The following is a 27194-nucleotide window of genomic DNA, read 5'->3' on the forward strand; positions in this document are numbered from 1 at the left end:
GAGTTGGGAGCAGACATGGCACCTGGAGACAGGCGAGTATGACACTTTTTCTACTGTTCACATTTGATTTCGAAGCGGCTTCCACCTCCCGCCCAGACATGGCGCCGGACGGGAGGTGGAAGCAGCGGTGGCGGTACCAGGAGGATTCACGCTTCTGTTCCCCAACAGAAGGAATCCTCTACCTGTACATGTCACTTTATTACCCACCCCTTGCGTTTATAGCTGCGTTTTTAGTCATAGAAACGCACTAAAATGCAGCTATATTTGCAATTTGCGGTTTTCATTTTTTGAACATCTCATTGAACTCAATGGGTGGAATACGCAGTGAAAAACGCATAAATAATTGACATGCTGCGTTTTTGTGGGCACCACAAAAAGGCAGCTAAAAAAAACCACTGTGTGCAGACAGCAAAAATGAAATCTCAGACTTTGCTGGGGAAGGAAAGTCATGCAGTTTTCTGAGCAAAAACGCACCCAAAAAACACGCAAAAACGCTGCGAAAAATGCACTGTGCGCACATAGCCTAACAATCACATCCTGGAATGAGCTCTACCAAAAGTCAGTCTGCGTATGAGCACATGCGCACAGACACTGCCGCGCACAGTGTCAATACCGGTGTGCACACAGTGGCCGGGCAAGTCCTGTTCCCTGGTTCCTCTCTGCGGACAATGCTCAGTATACTAAGACACCGTGAAGTGTAGCCAGCAAGAAAAAGTACGTGCCCAGCCACTGAGTGGTGTCAGTATTAACAGTGTTCACACCAAGGGTCAAGTGATGTCGGTGCACATGCGCGCACACACACACACACACACACTGGTGGACTTTTAGGGCAGCACGTTCTCCGGGAAACCCGGAAAAGTCCCCACCATGCAAAATATAAGGCCATAATAATAATCCAAACTCTTGGACACACCTAGAAGTCCCCTCAAATGAATGTTATTTTGTCAGGCACTGTACCACTAGTCCAGTGCTGGTATGGTTTTTATAGGGGTCAAGCATAGCTAGATACAAAGGCTAGGTCAAACATTTTTGTGTGCTCTTCACACATCCCTCTAAAATCCCCTTCCTAAAATTTGTCAGGTATGTGGTATAACATCTAAATGACTAACCTCTTCAGAAACCTGCTGTAGTTTTTCCAGCCAGTCCTCGATTTCAGGCAGCGTGGACTTCACATCGGTGGCTTCGCTCCTCATCCGCACGGCTGCCTCTCCAATCAGCTTTAGGGAAGTCTGTCTGAGCTTATAAAGCTGCATGTCCAGGACTGTGACGTGGGACTTCCCTTCCAGAGAAGGTAGCGGTCTCCTAAACATGAGAAATCAGAATGAGAACTCTTTCACCAGCAGGCTCAGACTGGCATCCGGGAGCAGGTGAAACACCCGGTGGGTCCATTTGAAGGAGTGGTCCCTACAACGCTGCCCGGTCTAACATGGAGGAAAACCTGAAAACATGATCTGTTGGTGGGTCTTGAGGACTGGAGTTGAGAAACACTGAACTAGACATTACATAGATTCTTGATGCCCAAAAGAACAAAAAGGAGAAACTCAAGACCAACCAGTATCCTCTCTCCGACATAGTTGCAGGGTCACCTTCCTCACCAATCATCATTTTGGTGCCACTTCAGGGTTTCAGTGGTTTGTGACCTGCCGCTGTAGGAGAAATATCCCCTGCTCAGAGGAGAAACATGGCCCCAAGGAGTAGATAAGAGCCATGCATCAAGCTACTTCGAGAGCAACCGCAATGGGTCAGAAAACTGCACCGACATGCACTTTCACTGCAAACCGGCATGTTTTCTAATGCATGGTTTATTAGCATGCAAAACAAATGTGAAGCCATTAATATTCAATTTACAAACTGTAATATTTGGTGGCTTAACGACATGCACTGGCTGGGAGTTTGCAAACATGGGTCAAGTATTTGCATGTAGCTGAAGAGTGGGCTCCCAGAATTAATGTACTGGTACGCCCTCGGCACCCCAGTCCAACACCGAAAATCACAGCAAAATTCAGGTCAGCGTACCACGTGGTCATGTAATCTCCATAGGATGCCTCCATTCTCTCCTGCAGATATTTGTAGTGGATGAGAGAGAATCCATCCATTGTCAGATTTACAGGTAGGAAAGCGCAAGAAAAGGAAAAAGGTGAAGACAAATAGACATAAAGAGAGAAATTAGATAACAGACAGATCGGAATGGATATATCTTGTGCTCAGGAGGATTGCCTTGGCTGAATACATTGTAACAAACCACCAGCAGTGAGAAGCACTTATTCAAGACAGGTTTCTAAGCTATGAGTATATACTGGGTTTTCATTCACCAACTACAAAGCAAAGATCCATAATGGGAGTGGAACTGAACACCAAAATATGTGGCATTACACATGATAGGACTCAAATTATACTATCATTATTTGGGCCTGGCTTCAAGCATTGTCAACCCACCCATTTAAATGCAGCTATCAAAACTTGTCAGCGGCATCCAAATATTTACCAATCCCGGCCAGAGCTCCGGAAGCAGCTATTAAAAAGACATATGCCGGCTATGTAACAGACCACATCTGCTGCGTATGGAGGGAGCAGAGTTCCTGAGCCCCCTCCCCCACCCCCGGTGGACAATTACCCAGCATCTTTATTCACATCTTAAGGCCCAGTTACATGCAGCGACGTATCTAACGATATATCGCCGGGGTCACGGATTTCGTGACGCACATCCGGCATAGTTAGCGACGTCGTTGCGTGTGAAAAATACTCACCATATCGTCCATCGTTGACACGTCGTTCTTTTTCAAAAAATCGTTGATTGTGCAGGACGCAGGTTGTTCGTCGTTCCAGAGGCAGCACACATATCGCTACCTGTGACACCTCGGGAACGACGAACTACAGCATACCTGCGGCTGCCGGCAATGTGGAAGGAAGGAGGTGGGCGGGATGTTACGGCCGCTCATCTCCACCCCTCCGCTTCTATTGGGCGTACGCTTAGTGACGCCGAACGAACCGCCCCCTTAGAAAGGAGGCAATTCGCCGGCCACAGCGACATTGTTAGGCAGGTAAGTACGTGTGACGGCTCCTAACGATATTGTGCGTCACGGGCAGCTATTTGCCCGTGATGCACAAATGACGGGGCAGGTACGCTCGCTAGCGATATCGCTGCATGTAAAGCCCCCTTAAATCCTGGAAGGGCTTAATGAACCTCAGAAAGTAACAATCGTGTACAAAATATCCATAATAAATAATAATATTACGCTGCAATCATTCATGAAGGATCCCCCGTCGTGCACATCCATACATACATTGTGTCTTCAATAAGCTGATCGATTAACTTCAGCCATATTTCCGCCAGCCTCGCATCAGGAATCTTCGCTTGGATTGCGGATTTCAGCGCAGAGATGTTGGATTGCTAAAAAGATATTAAATTTAGTGTTGTCCCAGAAAATACATTTTTTTACATATCCACTTGGCTAGATGACAAGTATATAATTACTGGAAGACCAACTGTTAGGACTGGTGCAGGTCCCAAGACTGGGTCATCTTGGCAAACTGAGCATGTTTGACCACGGCTCCATGCAATTAAAGTTAATGGATCAGTGGTTGAGGATGGGCACCACTGCTGCACTCTCAGAATTAGTTGAAGTCCAAAAGCTCAGACATCCAGCGATCGTATCCCTATTTGGTGCTTTTTGAATCCTACTTCTTGAACCATACATTAAAAGGGATATTCCCATCTCCAAGATCCTATCCCAATATATAGTAGAATAATATTAGCAAATGCCTCCAATTAAAAATGTAGTATAGTTCTCCTGATTCCCCATCTCCCCTACCTCATGTTCAGGGCATTGCAGGACCTTTGGTATCCATGGTTACAATTACTAGCAACTAACAAGCGCTGTGGAATTAACAGCGCTATATAAATGAATATTATTATTATATGCATAGTCATAACCATGTAAACCTAAGGACCAGAAATGCCTTCAACATGAGGTAAGTGACACAGCTAACCCAGAGAGCTATACTACATTTCTAATTGGAGGCATTTCCTAATAGAATTACTATTGCACCTACTACATATTAGAATAGGATCTTTCTGACAGGAATAACCCACCCTTTTAGTCCCTGCACTAGGCATGTTATACCATTAATATTGTATATATAGAGTTGTTTTAGTTGATGATATACAAACGTCCTCTTTCAGTACTTGAACCCACATTTTTATCTCTCTCTCTATATATATCTATATATCTATATACACACACACACACACACACACACACACACACACACACACACACAATCTTGTTCTCTGGGTTTTTTTTTCTTTTCCCCCCCTTAGTTGACGAGATATACAGATCTCCTCTTCGGGTACTTGAGCCCACTAAGAAGCCTCTCTGTGAGCACAAGACGAGCCTCCTATTCTGGTAAACTAACCAGGCCATCAAAGAACGATTTCAACACACTGATATCTTACTAAATTTCTTCTTTAGTGGCCACCTCAACATTAAAATTAGCAGATAGACTTTGCCAACCTTCTCGTGACAAACTCAGATATTTGCCAAAGATCTCACGGCCTGGACTGAGCACCATGGCCACTTTCATATCAAAGAGGGCGATGAGCACATATACAGCCCAATTAGCATTGAAGAGACCTCTCTAAAACCATCATGAGGACTAGAAATTAAAGTAAACACATACGGCCCTATACAAGTTACTCACCAGCCTTTCCATCATCGCCTGCAACATGTTGACGACATCAAGTCTATGACAAATGTCTTCCCAGTAGGAAAGTAGTGTTACCACTGGTTTGGTGGCCGACCATGGGAGGTAGTAATAGAGGTTACCTGGAAGTGAAGGTGAAATTAAGTATTTAATGAGGCTACATCTTTATATATATGAAGATATAAGACCAGACGTGACAGCTTCTCAGAGCCATGGGACTTGCACTCCATCGTATCATCAATCATTGCGTACCATCGAATACTGCACGGCTGTACTGAGTTGTGGACGCAAGAGGTTTACAAGTGCTGTCAAATTTATTGCCGTAGTTGCCGATGCTGACTTCGAATTGTATGGCTTCACCTATGTCTTGTAACATGGTGGCTGAATGGAAGACGGCGCACAAGCTGAACTTCCTCCTGCGCTGATATTTCTGAAAAAAAGATGGGTGTCAGTTTATTTACAGAGCACGAGCAGGACTTGCATAACAAACATTTAACAGATTCTATATAGACAGAATACATAAACAGAGTGGGAAAAGATTGCTTTGAGTGAACAGGAGGTGCTGCCTTTATGATAACCCAGAGCTGTATTTATGATTCTGCTGAATTACGAAAATTTCTCATCAATCAGACCTATCTTAGGCAAGATTCGCTAATTTCGACATCCAAGACATGCATACACAAAACACACACATTATATATAAATATAAAAATAAATATTATAAATACAAAAATTATATATATATATATATATATAGATATATATATAGATATATATATAGATATATATATAGATATATATATAGAGATATATATATATAGAGATATATATATAGAGATATATATATATAGAGATATATATAGAGATATATATATAGAGATATATAGAGATATATATAGAGATATATATATAGATATATATATAGATATATATATAGATATATATATAGATATAGATATATATAGATATATATATATATATATATATATATATATAGAGAGAGAGATATAGAGATATATAGAGAGAGATATATGAGAGATAAAGAGAATTTTGTTACTTACCGTAAATTCTTTTTCTTATAGTTCCGTATTGGGAGACCCAGACCATGGGTGTTTAGCTTCTGCCTCCGGAGGACACACAAAGTACTACACTTAAAAGTGTAGCTCCTCCCTCTGAGCTTATACACCCCTGGTAGCCAGTCTTAGCCAGTTTAGTGCAAAAGCTGAAGCAGAATAGCCACCCACAAGTAGAACCGAGTAAGAACCGGAACAACCGGAGACTGTCCACGACAACAGCCGGTGATAACACATGGAACAAGAAAATAGCCAACAGGCAATAGGGAGGGAGCTGGGTCTCCCAATACGGAACTATAAGAAAAAGAATTTACGGTAAGTAACAAAATTCTCTTTTTCTTTATCGTTCCTTTGGGAGACCCAGACCATGGGACGTTCCAAAGCTGTCCCTGGGTGGGAATAAACAGAAAAAACTAAGAAGTAGGCGGAGTCTAACTTCACAAATGGGCGACCGCCGCCTGAAGGATGCGTCTGCCCAAGCTCGCATGTGCCGAAGCATGAGCATGCACTTGGTAGTGCTTCAAAAAGGTATGCAGGCTAGTCCAAGTGGCAGCCTGACAGACTTGTTGAGCCGTAGCCTGGTGCCTAAAAGCCCAAGAGGCACCGACAGCTCTGGTCGAGTGTGCTTTGATCCCCGGCGGGGGAGGCACCTGAGTACTCGGGTAGGCGTCCGAAATGGTCGATCTAATCCAACGGGCCAAGGTCGGCTTAGAAGCAGAGAGACCCTTGCGCCGCCCTGTGGTTAGCACAAAAAGAGGTGCACCGCCTAAGCGCAGCGGTGTGAGACACATAAATCCGGAGAGCACGCACCAGATCTAGGAGTATGCAGCGCTTTCTCAAAGTGATGAACTGGGGCCGGACAGAAGGAAGGCAAGGAAATATCCTGGTTAAGGTGGAAGGGAGAGACCACCTTAGGAAGAAAGTCCGGGGTCGGACGGAAAACTACCTTGTCTTGGTGAAAAACCAAAAAAGGTGACTCCGAGGAGAGCGCAGCCAAATCAGAGACTCTCCTGAGAGAAGTTATGGCAACTAGAAAGGCCACCTTTTGAGAAAGACGATACAAAGAAACCTCCCTAAGGGGCTCAAAAGGGGGGTTTCTGCAATACCGTGAGGACCAAGTTAAGGTCCCAGGGATCCAAGGGCCGCCGATAAGGCGGAATGATGTGAGACGCACCTTGCATGAAGGTGCGGACCTGAGCCAGCCGGGCGAGACGCCGCTGGAACAGCATTGATAGAGCTGAGACTTGTCCCTTGAGAGAGTTGAGGGACAGTCCTAGCTGCAGACCGGACTGTAAAAAAGACAGAAGGGTCGGCAACGAGAATGGCCAAGGAGAATGGCCGGAAGAGCGACACCAGGACAGGAAAATTTTCCAAGTCCTGTGATAGATCTTGACGGAGGAAGACTTACGGGCCCGAGTCATAGTGGAGATGACTTCAGGAGGAATACCAGAAGCCGTCAAAATCCAGGACTCAAGAGCCACGCCGTCAATTTGAGTGCCACAGACTTCGGGGGGAAAAACGGACCTTGCGAGAGCAGGTCTGGACGGTCCGGAAGATGCCACGGCATCTCCACGGACAGTTGGAGCAGGTCCGGATACCAAGCTCGCCTGGGCCAGTCCGGTGCAATGAGGATGACTCGACGGCCCTCCATTCTGATCTTGCGCAGGACTCTGGGCAAGAGAGCTAGAGGGACCACTCGCCACCGTCCACGGATTGACGGCTGAGATAATCTGCCTCCCAGTTTTCTACGCCAGGGATGTGGACTGCGGATATGGTGGACTTGGAGTCCTCCGCCCATTGAAGAATGCGTTGGACCTCCAACATTGCCAGGCGGCAGCGTGTCCCGCCTTGGTGATTGATGTAGGCAACCGCTGTCGCGTTGTCTGACTGGACTCGAATGTACCTGCCCGCCAACAGGTGGTGAAAGGCTAGGAGAGCTAGAAGCACAGCTCTGGTTTCCAGCACATTGATTGAAAGGGCTGACTCGGACGGAGTCCAAGTGCCCTGTGCTCTGTGGTGGAGATGTACCGCTCCCCAGCCGGATAGGCTGGCATCCGTGGTGAGAATCACCCAGGACGGAGTCAGGAAGGAGCGCCCTTGGGACAGGGAGAGGGGTCGAAGCCACCACTGAAGAGAGCTCCTGGTCCGTGGCGACAGAGCCACTAACCTCTGTAAGGAGGAAGGCCGCTTGTCCCAACAGCGGAGAATGTCCAGCTGCAGAGGACGCAGATGGAACTGGGCAAAGGGAACCGCCTCCATGGAGGCCACCATTTGACCCAGCACCTGCATCAGGCGCCTGAGGGAATAACGGCGGGGCCTCAGGAGAAAGCGCACCGCTAGCCGGAGAGACTGCTGTTTGATTAAGGGCAACTTCACAAGTGCCGGCAAAGTCTCGAACTGCATCCCTAGGTACGTGAGACTCTGGGTCGGAGTCAGAGTGGATTTGGGAAGATTGACAAGCCACCCGAATTGGGCTAGGGTGGCGAGAGTGAGCGAAACACTCCGCTGACAGTCTGCGCTGGATGTACCCTTGACCAGAAGGTCGTCCAGATAAGGAAGCACTGCTAACCCCTGGAGGTGCAGGACCGCAATCACTGCCGCCATGACCTTGGTGAATACCCGAGGGGCCGTGGCTAACCCGAAGGGGAGAGCCACGATTGGAAATGATCCTCTCCTATCGCAAAACGTAACCAACGCTGATGTGACACTGCGATTGGCACATGTAGATAGGCATCTCTGATGTCGATGGACGCCAGGAAATCCCCTTGGGTCATAGAGGCAATGACTGATCGCAGAGACTCCATGCGAAAATGCCGCACCCGGACATGCTTGTTGAGAAGCTTGAGATCCAGGATGGGCCGGAAGGTACCGTCCTTTTTTGGAACTAGGAAGAGATTTGGGTAAAAACTTCTGAACCGTTCCTGAGCGGGGACTGGGACAAATCACTCCGTTTGCCTGCAAGGACGCCACGGCCTGCGAGAAGGCGGCAGCCTTGGAGCAGGGGGGAGTTGAGAGAAAAAATCTGTTTGGCAGGCTGGAAGAGAATTCTATCCTGTAGCCGTGAGATATGATGTCTCTCACCCACTGATCGGAGACTTGCTTTAACCAAGAGTCGCCAAAGTGGGAGAGCCTGCCACCGACTATGGACGTGGCTGGAGCGGGCCGAGAGTCATGAGGAAGCTGCCTTAGTGGCAGAACCTCCTGCGGTCTTCTGCGGACGCGCTTTTGGGAGCCAGTTGGATTTCTGATCCTTGGCTGAGTTAGCGGACGAGGCGGAAGGCTTAGAGGATGACCAGTTGGAGGAACGAAAGGAACGAAACCTCGATTGATTCCTACCCTGGGCGGGTTTCCTGGTCTTGGTTTGTGGCATGGAAGTACTCTTCCCGCCAGTAGCTTCTTTAATGATTTCATCCAGCTGTTCACCAAACAGCCGTGAACCAGCAAAAGGGAGCCCAGCAAGAAACTTCTTGGAAGAAGCATCTGCCTTCTACTCTCGAAGCCACAAAATCCTGCGGATAACAAGAGAATTAGCTGAAGCCACCGCAGTGCGGTGAGCAGCCTCTAGCATGGCAGACATGGCATAAGATGAAAAAGCTGAAGCCTGAGAAGTTAAGGTAACCATCTCAGGCATAAATTCCTTGGTGAGGGAATGCATCTCCTCTAGAGAAGCAGAGATGGCTTTGAGAGCCCACACTGCTGCAAAAGTCGGGGAAAATGCGGCCCCCGCAGCTTCATACACAGATTTGGCCAGAAGGTCAAACTAACGGTCAGTGGAATCCTTAAGTGAGGTGCCGTCAGCCACCGACACAACGGTCCGGGCTGAGAGCCTAGACACCGGAGGGTCTACCTTTGGGGAGTGAGACCACTCCTTGACCACCTCAGGTGGAAATGGAAACCGGTCATCAGAACCACGCTTTGGAAAGCGTTTGTCAGGGCAGGCCCTGGGTTTGGTCACAGCGGTCTGAAAACTGGAGTGGTTAAAGAACACACTCTTCACTCTCTTAGGCGAGGTAAACTGATGTTTTTCTGCCAAAGAGTTGCTCCTCTGACACTGGCGGATTGAGATCCAGCACAGAATTAATAGAAGCAATCAAATCACTAAGATCTGAGTCACCCACAGAGAAATCGATGGGATACATGGAGTTAGCCTCCGAGCCCCCTGTAAGGGCATCCTCCTCATCTTGAGAGTCAGCTCTTGAGACAGAGCCGTGGGATGGGGAGGGGGAGGAAACCCTGCGCCTTCTCTTAGAAGGACGGGGTCTGGGATCAGATGATGAATCCTCCGTGAGCTCCAATGGACGGAGGTCGGAGGATAGGAATCCTCTGTCAAGAGTATTAGAGGCACCCTGTGAGGGGGGCTGATGCATATTCATTAAAGTCCTGGACAAAAATCCCACGGACTCAGCAAATGACTGGGATATGGACCTAGAAAAGGACTCTACCCAGGCCGGGGGTTCAGTCACAGGTGCAGCAGCAGCCTGAGAGACCACTGGGGGTGAGACTCCAGGCTGTGGCACCGCCAAGTTAGAGCAACCATCACAGTGTGGATAAATGCTCGGCTCAGGCAGCAGGAGCTTACATGCAGTGCATGCAGAATAAAGCTTTAGAGCCTTGCTCCTTGTGTGAGCCATGCTGCTGGAGTGGGGGCTTTGCAGAGAATGAACCCCAGGGAGAATATACAGAGGTCCACAACCGGAGACCGGCTGTGGCTTACCAGACCGCTGAGCGCGGTGTTGTGTGCCCTCCAGATCCCGAAGCCCGGTCCCCCAGTGCGCAGCACCTCAGCAGAGATGCAGAATGCAGGATGTCCCAGAGCAGAGTGAACTCTGCCTGAGAAATGGCCGCCGGAGCAAAGAGAGGGGGCGGGACTAGGGGCGTTCCTATAAAAGAGCGGGAACTGGAGGTCTATAGAGACCTGCAGGGAAGGAGGGACGCCCCAGCAGTGGGGAGTGTCCCTCCCCTGTGTAGAACGGCCGCCGGGAGGAGCCGAACCTGTCCCTCTGCATGAGTGACATGCGAGGGCAGGAAAACGAAACTAGGCCTCCGGCGAAGCCGGGGCCTAAATTTAAGCGGCGAGGCCGACAAGCAGGCACCATCGGCGCGGTTCTCGGGCAAAAGCTAGAGAACCACCGGAAAAGTTAAAACAATCACATACAGCATACTCTCCCCTTACAATAAAGAACCGGGACCCCCAACATAAACGTCTCAGGTACTTAGCTGCTGAGACGCAGGGCCATGTCGCTGGGGATGAGTGCTGCGGTCCAACAGAATCCTCAAGGGGCTGTGGATGGAGACCGGACTCCTGCCAGGCATGGAGACCGTGCTGGCTCCCACTTCAAGCCAGAGCCCAGAAGGGATGGTGAAGGAGCGCGGCATGTAAGGCTTCAGCCTTGTAAATCAACCTTAACAACACCGCCGACACAGTGGGGTGAGAAGGGACATGCCGGGGGTCCAGACATGGACCCGCTTTTCTTTAAACTCTTTCCAAAAGTCAAACAAATCAGATGAGAATGCATGTGTGGATGTATGCCTCCTGAACACAAAGAGATACACTGGCTAGGACTGGCTACCAGGGGGTGTATAAGCTCAGAGGGAGGAGCTACACTTTTAAGTGTAGTACTTTGTGTGTCCTCCGGAGGCAGAAGCTAAACACACCCATGGTCTGGGTCTCCCAAAGGAACGATAAAGAAAGAGATAGAGATATATATAATTATTTATATATTTATATATTTATATTTATATATATTTATATATATATATATATATATATATATATATATATATATATATATATATATATATATATATATATATATATATATATATATATATATATATATATATATATATATATATATTTTACTTATTTTAAAATATAACAGGATATTCTTTTATTCTTTTCTCAACTAGCTTTTGATGATATAGACAGGTAAATGTGTATGTTTTTAATACTGCTTACAATATCAATACATGAGCCATTGAAAATATTGGTGAACAAACACCCTTTGTACATTTTTGGGGACCAATAAAAATATATATTTTATGCATCTCTACTCCAGCAGTTTTTTTTAGTTCACCGCTCGAGTGCTTTAAATCTACATCTCCTGCCCAGTCTTAAGCCTGTTTCACACGTCAGTAAAAAAAAAAAAAAAAAAAAAAATGTCCCTCCATGTGCCGTGATTCACGGCACACTGTGGTTGTCCATGTGCAATCCGCTATACGTGATCCGTACTCAGTGATTGCACATGGACATTACTCACCCATCATGTTCCTGCTCTTCATGGTGCTGAACTCCTCGGTTTTGCAGCATCCGCCCACCACTCTCTGCAGCTACTTCCGGGTCAGCTCTGGCTGCATTCATGCATATGAATGAGCCGGCCAGGAAGCTGGAGAGAGCGGAGGCTGCACAGAGCGTCGCTGGAAAAGTGAGTTGAAAATGGTTTTTACTTTATATGTACGTTTTTTTTTCTGGTACGTGTATCACAGATCACACCATAGTGTGGCCCGTGGAACATCAGTGATGCCAGAAAAACAGATTTGTCTCCGTGTGGCAATGACTGACACGCGTGTACGCCGCACGTAGACACGGTCAGTGAAGAATGAGTGATCTATGTGCAGACCCATTGATTATAATGGGTCTGCGTATGTCAGAGATTCTGGTACGTATATAAAAAAAAAAAAAAAAACACACATGCGTACCAGAATCACCGACCTGCCAGCACCTCCAGTGTTTCATGGAGCGAGCTGTAGGTCACAACTCAATACAAATCTATGAGAGCATCGTTCTTCCTCTCTTACACTTGCATTGAGAGTTTGTGATATCATTTCTGACTTCTGGACAGTCAGCAGTTAGTTACAAGATTGTGCTGTGCTACCGGAGCGATGCCGAAAAGAGATGAAAACAGAGAGTGAGTATAAGACCAGGAGCAGGGGGCTTAAAGTGCCACTCCAGTAATGGAAAAAAAAAAAAAAACGCTGGAGTGGTGCTTTTAAAAAAAACCAAAACGCATTATGGTGGTTAAGATGCGGTCCTATTCTCAGATGTCCTGATTGAGTGATCTTCAAAAAATCTCAAGAACAAGCAAAACTGAACCCATGAAGTGTCACCGGGCATACCAAGTCTTTATGGCCCAAAATTATTTCCACAATCCATAGCCAAATTTATAATTAACCATTTAAATTACAAAATTGAAGTCACAATTACACTTACCTCTACAACGAGTATATCGTCACTTGGGATATCCTCAATCTTTTTAGCCGGGGTGCCGTCAAGTTTGGTTGTCAGTTCAACAAGGATTCTTCCCCTATAAGCTACACCTTCTCCCTGCAACATCAAAAGTGGTGTACTAAGCCATGACTTACATGACCAGCAAGAATTTCTCCGATGGGGACAGGACTGGGGCTACATGGGCCCACCAGAGGAAATTTAGAGTCCAAACTCCACCCATCCTTTCTTTGCATTGAACACATTACTTTCCCATTGCTAGAGACGACAAGACGGGAAATGGCTTGCAGGGGGAAGAGATTTGTGAAGCTCAAGAAATGGGCAGAGTCTGTTGTACAGCAGATTACTACGTGGTGTGTGTGTGTGTGTGTGTGTGTGTGTGTGTGTGTGTGTGTGTGTGTGTGTGTGTGTGTGTGTGTGTGTGTGTGTGTACGCATGAATAATGTCTCTTCAGGGAGAAAGAAGACCAACTTTGGTGCCACCTATTGGAGGTAGCAATCCTAGAAATCAAAGTGACCCTCCAACGAGCCTTGTCGTATGACTTAGGATTTATGCTAAATCAGAACCTCAATTTGCAGACACGGTTTTTCGGGGTGATTGCAGTCTACATGCAGAGAGGGGAGTATGGAATCTGTGAGAATTGGCATCATCTAGTTAAGGGCTTTGTACTCCAAAGCTGTAGAGCAATCGGGTTGTTCCCCTCACTTCTAGATCAGTTGGGTTCTTGCAGCGGATCTGAAAGCCAGAGATTACAGAGAGCAGCCACCAATAGTGAGAGGCTGCCCACAGTTACAATTGGCTCATGTCTCCAGAAGAGGTAAGAGACCAGCAGGAGGCACCTGGTGGACCCGCAGTATCACTATTGGGGGGTTGTTTCTAAAACCTGTTCCCTGGCTGTAAACTAAAAAAAAAAAAAAATAAAAAAAATAAATTTACAGTTCACTCACCCTCTGTGTTCGTGTTTATAGTCTCCGCTGCTTTCGGTGTCTGCTATTATCTGCAGCACTGACGTCACATCGACAGCCCTGCAGCCAATGATTGAGCTCAGCGGCTCTGCCTAAGTAAATGACCAAGTCACAGAAAGCTGCTAAGCCCAATGATTAGCTGCAGCGCTGTTCATATGATATCAGCACTGCAGCCTGTTGCAAACACCAGAACCAATGGTGGAGACTCGGCACTGGACCCAGGAAAAGTGAGTAAAGCACAGGTCTTTAATTTAATTATTTTTTATTTATTTATTTTTAAAATCAAAACAGCAGCTGGAGAACAGCGGTTTTCACAAAACTAGAAAACTCATTTAACCAAGACATTAGGAGACTGTTTTTCTATTACTGACCGTGCCACGGTGCATGCCAGAATAGGGTCACAGACACAACTGGCAATTATCAAATTAGTTGTGGTTTTGGATCTTGACAGCTACCACTGATGCAAATTGTCCCTACAAAAATAAAACCTTGTACCACATTGACAAGATGGGGGAACCGCCCATTCAGTATATCTATTATCTACCGACAAGTGCAGTATTTTCCATTTTCAATCGTCCTTCCGGGTTTTTCTCATGCTTAATCAGTGGTCCAGGTAAGGACACCAATCACTTAATGCATCTAACATTATCCTTAAAAAGGTGTTTAAACAGCAGGACATTATAATTACAGGTAGTTGTTTTTTTTTTACTATATCTTGTGTGTATAGTGCAGTAGTGTTGAAGCGGTATTTATCTTTGTTTTTCTATTAGAGTCTGTTGGTCTTAAAGAGGACCAACCACCAGGATTTTCATATGTAAGCTAAAGCCAGTGCTATACTGGCGCTATCATGCTGATTCTATACATACCTTTAGTTGTGAGATCGGATGGATACTTTCTGAAATACAGGTAAGTAAAGTTTGTGCAATGCACTATTTGATTGATAGCAGCTGCAGAATATCTAATAGGTGGGTCAGGTTTTGCTAGTTACTCCAGCCCCTTTCTGCCTGCCTGTCCTTCCTCAGTCCCTCCTCCCCCTGTAATAACAGACAGGGGAGGAAGGACAAGCTGACGGGGCAGGAATATCTAGCGAACCCGACTCACCTGTTAGATATTCTGCAGCAACTATCAATCATCAGTGTATTTCACAAACTTTACTTACCTGTATTTCAGAAAATATACATCTGATCTCACAACTACAGGTATGTTTAGAATCAGCATGATAGCGCCAGTATAGCACTGGCTTTAGTTTATACATGAAAATCCTGGTGGCTGGTCCTCTTTAAGACACTATTATATGGCTACTAAAATCCCTTGTGGACACTCAAAAGGGACGGTTCTAGATAAGACATTGAATTGTGGTTTATTGACAATAAAGGGCGGTTTGGGCTGTGAATTGTTTAACCAGTGCAGAAATAGAGCGAGAAATGTAATCTTCAATGAGTCCATGCCTGGAGGGGATGTGTCCCAGAGGACATCAGTAAGAGATGAACCCAAAACCTTGAAGAAATCATAAATGTAACCCTCTTCAGGGACTGTGTATGCTGCAGGTTTTATTATATTTTTACATTTGTTGTATCTGAAAGTTACTATTTTTTGGAGTTTGATAAAATTACCTAAGGAAATTGCGAGATCAACCAACAGTATCTGCCTAGTGGTGGTCTCTATTCACAAAGCACTTACTGAAGGATCAGTCTGTTCTCTGGTGGACCAGTCTAACTCTGGCCACAAAAAGTACTTAATGTTCACGAATGAGACAATATGCACAAAATAAAAACCGCAGCTAGTATTTGTTTACTATTCCAAAGTACCTTTCCAAAGTTGAGGTCATCAAACGGGTCAGGGAATCCAGTAAATTCTCTTGGGCTCCCATATAAATTAAGGTAACAAGGTCCAAAAGTGGGCAGGAATCCGACCTCCTTGTCATTACCTGCTGCTGGGAAAGATCGCACAGGGATTAGGAAAAATACGCAGGGAGGAAAACTAATTCTAAAATACAAGTTGCCTCTGTACAGTGAGCATGGTGGAGAATTACTGGAGGAAACTGTTTTTCTTTGCTGTCTGATGGACAGAGGTGCCTACAGGTTTAGAAGGGTTTTTTTTTTCCATCCTACAAAGTGCTGAAAACTAGGGGGCATCAGCACAGATGTTTGTTTTACCCTGCAAAATAACATGAAGATAATGGCTGCAGCAACATGGGTCAAGGAGAAACGAGAAGTGAACAACCAGAGCCAAGTTTATGTTTTAGGGCAGGGATGTGGAGGTCCCAAAAGGTCAGACCTTCACTAAGGCCGGGGCCACACGGGGCACTAGTGCGATGCTCGCATAACACTCGGCTCGCGCTGGCAGCACAGCAGGAGCCGAGCGTCATGCGAGCGTCCCTGCTACTGAGGTCAGACTGTGCGATTGGACCTCAGCTGCGGGGGGAGAGCCGGCGCTGAGGAGGGGCGGGCCAGCTCTGCGGAGGGGCGGGCCGGCACGGAGGAGGGGAGGGAGGGATTTCTCTCCCTCTCTCCTCCGTAGCCGGCTATTGCGATTCTCGCTCTGCACGCGCAATACACCAGTGTACTGCGAGTGCAATGCGATTTTTCTCTCGCCCCATTCACTTGAATGGGTGCGAGAGAAAGTCTCGCATTACAGTCGCAGCATGCTGCTATTGTTTTCTCGGTCCGATTAGGGCAGAGAAAATAATCGCTCATGTGCGCTGACACATAGGCTAATATTGGTCCGAGTGGAATGCAATGTTTTATCGCACTCCACTCGCACAGATTTTCTCACCGTGTGGCTTAGGCCTAATAATAGGTACTGGCATACCCTAGCAACACGCCATTACTTTATCTGATGTAATAAGAACTCCTTTGAAGGGATCCTCCATAAATAGAAAAAAAATATAAAGTAATAAAAAAAGCAATTCTGGAAAAAAAGAATCCGAATTACTTTATCAAATCACATTAATTTGGTTTATGTAATAGGTAGTGACAGAAACCATGTGCAATGGGAAGCTCGGCTCCCTGCTTGCTTACACTACCAGTGGGAATTCTGAAGATGCCAAGGGTGTCAAAATCTTCAGAATATCCACAGCTAGCGCAAGAGATTATATAGTTCTCTGTCCTAGATCGTAGTGCATTGTAGTGATTACCTGTCTAGACAAAAATGTGATTCTCTCATTAATGGTATTTAGAAATTTATTCATAATAATTTGTCCTTTCTTCTCAAAGAACCACTTTAAAAAGTGTTCTGCATATTTGAGATTTCTTTTAAGATATTAAAAAACATTAATCAGTTCCTCCTTAGCAATCTAGCTACATATTGTTACTAATGGGCTGAAAAAAAAAAAAATGATAGAAAGGAGGAAAAAGAACATAGAAAGGAAAAAGAAAAAGGAACAAACAAATGAAGGAAGGAAAGAAAAGGAAGACAAATGAAAAAAAAAAATAAAAATAATAAATAGATACATATTCTAGTCATGCCCAAACAGATGCAACTTGTATTTTAGGAATAGTTTTCCCTTATACAAAGGCTATTTTATTCAGTTTTGTACTTTCTCGTCATATTTTTTAGAATTCCTCCTGCTTTTCTGGGGGCTACAGTACACCACAGAATAAAACATCCTGGAATATATGGCATATTTAGGATTGTAAAGTGTTCGGATTGGCGCTTAGTCATTTTAATATTTTGTTTCTGAATGTGCATCACGTGAATGAGGGGAGATCTGGAGCACAGCGGTATCAGTAGCAGATTTTTTTTTTCTTAGCTGTAAAAACGGCAACAGCAGAAGCGATTAGTGGCATCAGACGTCAGCGAATGCATTGTACACAAGAATAGTATGTCACAGTTAAAGGGGCATCCCAGGATCAGCAAATAAAGCTTACACGATGTACAAGGATAGATCTACGATTTACTAAAACTCAAATACCCCTTTAAGTGGGAGACACAAAAAAATAAAATGAGAAATATTTTAAGTTAGAAAATGATACCTGCACTTATGAGTTACTGTAACATGACACGAGGAATTTGCTGGACTAGCAATCGCCTAATAGAATGATAATAGAATTATACCTGATAACTGTGGGAACAATAAAAAAAAAAAAAAAAAAAAAAGGAGCAACCAATGACATCTCATAATACATGCAAGTCCTGCTGATAGATTTTCATGGCAAAATCACATGCAAATGCCTTAAGGGGTATTCCCATCTCCAAGATCCTATCCAACTACATATATACACCTACATATGTAGTAGTGTAATAATAATAATATTCGCAAACACCTCCAATTAGAAATGTAGCATAGTTCTCCTGATTAGCCATGTCTCTTACCTCATGTGCAGGGCATTGCAGCTTAGGTATCCATGGTTATATCCCCTCATATAGTGACTGTTAGTTGCTTGTGGTCATAACCATGGATACCCAAGCTGCAATGCCCTGCACATTAGGTAAGTGACATAGCTAATCAGGAGAACTATATTATATTTCTAACTGGGAGACATTTGCTAATATTTTTAAATTATTACACCTACTACATATTGGCACAGAATCTTGGAGATGGGAATACCACGTTGTTTAGCACTATTCTGCAAAAATGACTAAAGTGAAAACGCCATGAAGACGTTATATTTTTTACGCTGCTCCCATAGTTTATGAGATGGTCCCCTTAAAAGGGAATCGGTCACATCACACAGGGTGTCTGATCTGCAAGTAGCATGTTATAGAACACAAGGAGCTGAGCAGATTCATTCATAGTTTTGATGGGAAAGATTCAGTATGGCATATTCTATAGTAAAGAAGGGAATTTTGTTACTTACCGTAAATTCCTTTTCTTCTAGCTCCTATTGGGAGACCCAGACGATTGGGTGTATAGCTACTGCCTCCGGAGGCCACACAAAGCACTACACTAAAAAGTGTAAGGCCCCTCCCCTTCTGGCTATACACCCCCAGTGGGATCACTAGCTCACCAGTTTTAGTGCAAAAGCAAGAAGGAGGAAAGCCAATAACTTGGTTAAACAAATTCACTCCGAGTAACATCGGAGAACTGAAAAACCGTTCAACATGAACAACATGTGTACCCGAGAAAACCCAAAAATCCCGAAGGACAACAGGGCGGGTGCTGGGTCTCCCAATAGGAGCTAGAAGAAAAGGAATTTACGGTAAGTAACAAAATTCCCTTCTTCTTCGGCGCTCCATTGGGAGACCCAGACGATTGGGACGTCCAAAAGCTGTCCCTGGGTGGGTAAAGAAATACCTTATGTTAGAGCTGCGAAGACAGCCCTCCCCTACGGGGAGGCAACTGCCGCCTGCAGGACTCTTCTACCTAGGCTGGCGTCCGCCGAAGCATAGGTATGCACCTGATAATGCTTGGTGAAAGTGTGCAGACTCGACCAGGTATCTGCCTGGCACACCTGTTGAGCCGTAGCCTGGTGTCGCAATGCCCAGGACGCACCCACGGCTCTGGTAGAATGGGCCTTCAGCCCTGATGGAACCGGAAGCCCAGCAGAACGGTAGGCTTCAAGAATTGGTTCTTTGATCCATCGAGCCAGGGTGGCTTTGGAAGCCTGCGACCCTTTGCGCTTACCAGCGACAAGGACAAAGAGTGCATCGGAGCGGCGCAGGGGCGCCGTGCGGGAAATGTAGATTTTGAGTGCTCTCACCAGATCTAACAAATGTAAATTCTTCTCATACCGATGAACTGCATGAGGACAAAAAGAAGGCAAAGAGATATCCTGATTAAGATGAAAAGAGGATACCACCTTCTGGAGAAACTCCTGAATGGGGCGCAGCACTACCTTGTCCTGGTGGAAGACCAGGAAAGGAGCCTTGGATGACAGCGCTGCTAGCTCAGACACTCTCCGAAGAGATGTGATCGCTACCAGAAAAGCCACTTTCTGTGATAGTCTAGAAAGTGAAACCTCCCTCAGAGGCTCGAAGGGCGGCTTCTGGAGGGCAACTAGTACCCTGTTCAGATCCCATGGATCTAACGGCCGCTTGTACGGGGGTACAATATGACGAACCCCCTGCAGGAACGTGCGCACCCTAGGAAGTCGTGCTAGACGCTTTTGAAAAAAGACGGATAGCGCCGAGACTTGCCCTTTAAGGGAGCCGAGCGACAAACCTTTTTCTAACCCAGATTGCAGGAAAGAAAGAAAGGTAGACAATGCAAATGGCCAGGGAGACACTCCCTGAGCAGAGCACCAGGATAAGAATATCCTCCACGTTCTGTGGTAGATCTTAGCGGACGTGGGCTTCCTAGCCTGTCTCATGGTGGCAACGACCCCTTGGGATAATCCTGAAGACCCTAGGATCCAGGACTCAATGGCCACACAGTCAGGTTCAAGGCCGCAGAATTCCGATGGAAAAACGGCCCTTGGGACAGTAAGTCTGGTCGGTCTGGTAGTGCCGACGGTTGGCCGACCGTGAGATGCCACAGATCCGGATACCACGCCCTCCTTGGCCAGTCTGGGGCGACGAGTATGACGCGGCTGCAGTCGGATCTGATCTTGCGTAGCACTCTGGGCAAGAGTGCCAGAGGTGGAAACACATAAGGGAGCCGGAACTGCGACCAATCTTGCACTAAGGCGTCTGCCGCCAGAGCTCTGTGATCGCGAGACCGTGCTATGAAGGTTGGGACCTTGTTGTTGTGCCTGGACGCCATTAGGTCGACGTCCGGCCTTCCCCAGCGGCTACAGATTTCCTGAAACACGTCCGGGTGAAGGGACCATTCCCCTGCGTCCATGCCCTGGCGGCTGAGGAAGTCTGCTTCCCAGTTTTCTACGCCGGGGATGTGAACTGCGGATACGGTGGAGGCCGTGGCTTCCACCCACATCAGAATCCGCCGGACTTCCTGGAAGGCTTGCCGACTGCATGTCCCTCCTTGGTGATTGATGTATGCCACCGCTGTGGAGTTGTCCGACTGAATTCGGATCTGCTTTCCTTCCAGCCACTGCTGGAAGGCTAGTAGGGCAAGATACACTGCTCTGATTTCCAGAACATGGATCTGAAGGGTGGACTCCTGCTGAGTCCACGCACCCTGAGCCCTGTGGTGGAGAAAAACTGCTCCCCACCCTGACAGACTCGCGTCTGTCGTGACTACCGCCCAAGACGGTGGTAGGAAGGATCTTCCCTGTGATAATGAGGTGGGAAGAGGCCACCATTGCAGAGAGTCCTTCTGTGAAAAGGATACTTTCCTGTTCAGGGATGTTGACTTCCCGTCCCATTGGCGGAGAATGTCCCAATAAGAGGACGCAGATGAAACTGCGCAAACGGAACCGTCCCATTGCCGCCACCAACTTCCCGAGGAAGTGCATGAGGCGTCTTAAGGAGTGCGACTGACCTTGACGGAGAGTCTGATACCCAGTCTGTAGTGACCGCTGCTTGTCCAGCGGAAGCTTCACTAGCGCTGAGAGGGTATGAAACACCATGCCAAGATACGTTAGTGATTGGGTCGGTGACAGGTTTGACTTTGAGAAGTCGATGATCCACCCGAACGTCTGGAGAGTCTCCAGCGCAACATTCAGGCTGAGTTGGCATGCCTCTTGAGAGGGTGCCTTGACAAGTAGATCGTCCAAGTAAGGGATCACAGAGTGTCCCTGTGAGTGCAAGACTGCTACCACTGCCGCCATGACCTTGGTGAACACCCGTGGGGCTGTCGCCAGACCGAATGGCAGAGCTACGAACTGAAGATGGTCGTCTCCCATCACGAAACGTAGAAAACATTGGTGCTCTGTAGCAATCGGCACGTGGAGATAAGCATCTTTGATGTCTATTGATGCTAGGAAATATCCTTGAGACATTGAGGCAATGACGGAGCGGAGGGTTTCATCCGGAACCGCCTGGCCTCCACGTGCTTGTTGAGCAGTTTTAGGTCCAGAACGGAACGGGAAGAGCCATCCTTTTTTGGCACCACAACCAGATTGGAGGAAAACCGTGTCTTGTTCCTGAAGAGGAACAGGGATTACCACTCCTTCTGCCTGCAGAAGAGCATCGGCTGGGACCCCCCCCGGAGCACCGATTATATTCCCAATGAGGGTGGCCAGGGAGCAATGATCCAGATTGCCCATGGCCTGTCCGGACTGCAAGTCTCTATCCCATTGCAACTCCATCCCTGTCCTTGGACAGGGTTGACAGGTGGTTCCTTTGGCCACGTCTAGTAGAGACCCCGGCTGACCAAGTGCTCCAGGGGAGCATTGCACACAATGGGGTTCAGTGCCGTGGAACAGTATCACATGCAGTAAAAACAGCATCGAAAGCCTGAGTTGCTTATATGCTGCTGCCGACTAGCCATCTAGGACATAGCCAAGAATGGCGACCGTACAATGCAATGTATAGTATACCAGCATAAAGTACAATGAACACTGCAGCACATGCAATACAAGCAGCATAGAAGCCTGTGCCTTGGCACCCCTGCTTTTCTGCTGCTGTAGACTAGCCATCTAGGGGAATATAGCCCAGAATATCGACCATACAGTGCAATGTATAGCATACAAGCATAAGTACAAATGAACACTGCAACCCCTGCAATACAAGCAGCATAGAAAAAACCTGTGCCTCAGCACCCCTGCTTTTCTGCTGCTGTAATCTAGTCATTCTAGGCGAAAATAGCCCAGACTAGCGACCGTACAGTGCAGTGTATAGCATACAAGCATAAATACACATGAACACTTCAGTACATGCAATACAAGCAGCATAGAAAGCCTGTGCCTTAGCACCCCTGCTTTCCTGCTGCTGATGTGTCGCCATCTAAGAGGGCATATAGCCAAAAATAGCGACCTATGCAGTGTAAGCATAAAAATACCAATGGACAACTGCGGTATTTAGTGGGGTCAGCACTTCAGGTGCCGCTTACCGCCCGCCTATAAGCGGGTGTGTGGTCGCCCTAGTCCTGTGCCTGGTCGCCCAGAGTCCGATCTCTCAGCTCGGACTGCAGGAATGGCTGCCGGCGTCCTTCTCCCGCTCGTGTGAGTAGGGGGCGGGCCGTGGGCGTGCCCCCAAGTCAGAGCGGGAAACCGGCGTCCCACAGTGTCCAGTGAGAGGGCTGGAGCATGTAAATAAGGCTCCAGCCCTCGGCGCTGCTGATTGTACAGCGTCTCTCCCCTACCCTGATTGACAGGGTGGGGGCAGGAACGAAGCGGAGCTAGGCCGCAAAAGCCGGGGACTGGATTTATAAGCGCCGCCGCCGTAAAAGCGCGGTCGGCGCTAAGTCCCCGGCGCACTACAAGTCCCAGCCGCGCCGCCGCTCCCGGAGCGTCCGGCGCGGTAGTTCCCCATACATAAAGTCACTCAGCTAGGCTGTAGTGACTGTAACCCTTTACTGTCCCCGGCGCACTAGCACACCCAGCAAGTCTGGAGTGTGCTGTGCCTGTGTGTACGGGGACACAGAGTACCTGAATGGTGCAGGGCCATGTCCCTGAACGGTACCCAGCTCCGTATCCAGCAGGTTCAATGGGTCTGTGGATGGAGCCCGGCCTCAGGGCTTTGGGGCCGGTAAGATCCCACTTCCTCAGAGCCCCTCAGGGGGATGTGGAAGGAAAACAGCATGTGGGCTCCAGCCGCCGTACCAGCAATAGGTACCTCAACCTTACAAACCACAAGTGGGGTGAGAAGGGAGCATGCTGGGGGCCCTATATGGGCCCTCTTTTCTTCCATCCGATATAGTCAGCAGCTACTGCTGACTAAACAGTGGAGCTATGCGTGGATGTCTGACCTCCTTCGCACAAAGCAGAAAACTGGTGAGCCAGTGATCCCACTGGGGGTGTATAGCCAGAAGGGGAGGGGCCTTACACTTTTTAGTGTAATGCTTTGTGTGGCCTCCGGAGGCAGTAGCTATACACCCAATCGTCTGGGTCTCCCAATGGAGCGCCGAAGAAATCCCTGTTTCTGAGCTTAAGAGAATCCGTAAGTGTTCCCTGTATAATCATAAATATGGAGAGCCGTCAGTCACCGAGTAGGGCCGCCCACTGGACCCCTAGCAGTAGGGCCGCCCACTGGACCCCTAGGAGAAGGGCCGCCCACTGGAACCCTAGGAGAAGGGCCGCCCACTGGACCCCTAGGAGAAGGGCCGCCCACTGGACCCCTAGGAGAAGGGCCGCCCACTGGACCCCTAGGAGAAGGGCCGCCCACTGGACCCCTAGGAGAAGGGCCGCCCACTGGACCCCTAGGAGAAGGGCCGCCCACTGGACCCCTAGGAGAAGGGCCGCCCACTGGACCCCTAGGAGAAGGGCCGCCCACTGGACCCCTAGGAGAAGGGCCGCCCACTGGACCCCTAGGAGAAGGGCCGCCCACTGGACCCCTAGGAGAAGGGCCGCCCACTGGACCCCTAGGAGTAGGGCCGCCCACTGGATTCCTATGAGTAGGGCCGCCCACTGGATTCCTATGAGTAGGGCCGCCCACTGGACCCCTAAGCTCAGAACAAATATTAATCTGCTCCGCTCCTCCTGTTCTGTGCCTCGCTGCCTACACACCAGACTAACAGGTTCCCTATAAGAAAATAAATATTAGGTAATTGCTGTTCCAATTTCCTAAAAGTGCCCAAAAAGTAGAGATACCATTGGTTTTCATATCATTGTTTGTATTATTCATCTGATTTGCAATGATTAAAATACACAAAACACTTTTGTTGGTATTGCCAAGAAAGGTGCCCAATAGCTTGGAAACTCAAAAATCTTTCATATATGGGTGGTTTAAGGGAAATCCAGTCTCAAAATCTATATTGTACACTGTATGCAGAATAATTAAAAAGTAATTGACCATCTCTTTTTTTATGCAGATTTTCTAACTCCGAGCTGTATAAATCTAGAGTTCCAGCAATGCCCTTAACATGAGGTAAGAGACAGTGAATCAGAAGAACTATACTAGGTTTCTAATTGGAGGTATTTGCGAATATTACTCCTAATACATATTGGGATAGGATCTTCGAGATACCCCTTTAAATGACACTGAAAAGTCAATATGTAAAATTGACTTCAGAGAGGAAGAGGATTTGACCTCTAAGACCAAATATTGGAAATCTGGCAGCGGAGCACTCCACTCTCCCCATAGAGAACAAGGCTTGGTCAAGCTAAGCATTCATGTGGATGGAAAAGTTAGGACAGATGGCTGTTTGGCCAAGGTGTATGGGCACCTTAGACCTGGATATAAAATGATGTCCAGTATTACTAGAAGAAAGAAGTATTGTTACTGGCTAATGGGTATGGCCATGTGCCCCAATACCAGGCCATAAGGGACAAATTGTCCTACATTCCCTGAATAGGGACAAGGCCAACTTTAGTACTGTCTCCTTGGCCGATTTTTAGCTCCTCTCGGGTGAGACATCAGAACCTTCATTGGCAATACGAAGAGTAAAAGAAAGAATTTTGATTTGTAAAAATTACAATTTACAATGCATTTTGGGAAAAAGTTAGATTAAAGTTAGATTAACATGAGATTGGTACAGGTTGTTTATTAGTAGGGTCTGGTCAGACGGACACAAGCCATGTAGAACGGACTGAACTGGATCTCCAAGCAGAATCGTACGTGTGTATTATACAGAGGCCACTATCAGGGTGTATTCACATACCTCAGATTTGTTGCATGCGTTTCTAGGACAGTCTCATACAAATGAATGGGGCTTGCAGAGATCCATGCACACGCTGCAGACACAACCCCATTTACATGTATGGACGTTATGCAAACAAATCTGCCATATCTAATCTAATCAAATCCGCCATAGTCCATTCTGTAGATCATGTTCTTATGGCGGGCAGCCGCATCATCCAATTTACAGCGAGTGTGAACAGGGAATGACAGAAATCTGACAGAATGGAGACTTGTTTTGCGATATGCAACTGGCTTTTCCATAAAGGACATACAAAATGGGAGACCTCACTCCCGACCCCCCGCTATCAATACCAAGAATATGGGTGCCTGGTAGTGATGAGTGAGCACTACCATGCTCAGGTGCTCTGCACTCCTAATAATCAGTGAGCACTACCATGCTCAGGTGCTCTGCACTCCTTGTAATCAGTGAGCACTACCATGCTCAGGTGCTCTGCACTCCTTGTAATCAGTGAGCACTACCATGCTCAGGTGCTCTGCACTCCTTGTAATCAGTGAGCACTACCATGCTTTTGTGCTTGGTAGCTGTAAACAGCAGTTGGATGCTTGGATGGGTGCGACTCCAGCTCCCAAGTATAATGGAAATCAATGGGGAATTCTAGCTTTTATCCTGGGAAGTCTTCCGAAAAAGTGCATGAGGTTCCCATTGAGTTTTATTATACTTGGGTACCCGAATTCTGCCTACCAGAGCATTCAACTGCTCATTACGAGTACGGAGCACCCGAGCATGGTAGTGCCCGCTCATCACTAGTTACGTGTACTGAGCACCCAAGCATGGTAGTGCCCGCTCATCACTAGTTACGAGTACTGAGCACCCGAGCATGGTAGTGCCCGCTCATCACTACTTACCAGTACTGAGCACCCAAGCATGGTAGTGCCCGCTCATCACTAGTTACGAGTACTGAGCACCTGAGCATGGTAGTGCCCGCTCATCACTACTTACCAGTACTGAGCACCCAAGCATGGTAGTGCCCGCTCATCACTAGTTACGAGTACTGAGCACCTGAGCATGGTAGTGCCCGCTCATCACTACTTACCAGTACTGAGCACCCAAGCATGGTAGTGCCCGCTCATCACTAGTTACGAGTACTGAGCATGGTAGTGCTCGCTCATCACTAGTTACGAGTACTGAGCACCCGAGCATGGTAGTGCCTGCTCATCACTAGTTACAAGTACCGAGCACCCGAGCAAGATAGTGCCCGCAGATCACTACAGTAGTTACGAGTATAGAGCACATGAGCATGGTAGTGCTCGCTCATCACTAGTGTTTCACCATTCTGCATTACTGATCAGCGGTATAGGAGGTGCAAGAAACAGGACAACGTAAACCCTGCAGTGGCTATAATTACACTTGGATGCTGCACACTACGAGATCCAGTCAGTTATATGAGAAGCCACATAGAAAAGACACAGGAGGATCATGCAGGTCATACATCCATGCAGGCTCCAGTGCCAAAACTGTATTTTACTAGGGAGATACTAAAAAAAATGTATTTTTCAATTATGATCAAAATATGGGGTAACAGTTTGGGCAGTGGGTTGCAAGAATCAAATTGGAATCAAAATCACACCACAATATACACCTTCCAATGCCGAAGACCCAACTCCCGAAGTCTCACTGTCTATATTACAAAAAGAAAATGGTTA

At 47.2% G+C, this 27194-nt stretch overlaps 1 protein-coding gene across 1 annotated transcript in view; it reads right to left on the reverse strand.

Moving 5' to 3' along the window:
- Positions 1 to 27194, reverse strand: part of MYOF (myoferlin) — a 228741-nt gene that overhangs the window by 86658 nt on the left and 114889 nt on the right. The window contains 7 exon segments of the mRNA XM_075351623.1: positions 1110 to 1302; positions 3285 to 3391; positions 4702 to 4826; positions 4957 to 5134; positions 12988 to 13101; positions 15776 to 15900; positions 27131 to 27169. Of these exon segments, the coding sequence (XP_075207738.1) occupies positions 1110 to 1302; positions 3285 to 3391; positions 4702 to 4826; positions 4957 to 5134; positions 12988 to 13101; positions 15776 to 15900; positions 27131 to 27169 (881 nt within the window).

Source organism: Anomaloglossus baeobatrachus, chromosome 5 (assembly GCF_048569485.1).
Source record: "Anomaloglossus baeobatrachus isolate aAnoBae1 chromosome 5, aAnoBae1.hap1, whole genome shotgun sequence".
NCBI classification, from domain to species: domain Eukaryota; kingdom Metazoa; phylum Chordata; class Amphibia; order Anura; family Aromobatidae; genus Anomaloglossus; species Anomaloglossus baeobatrachus.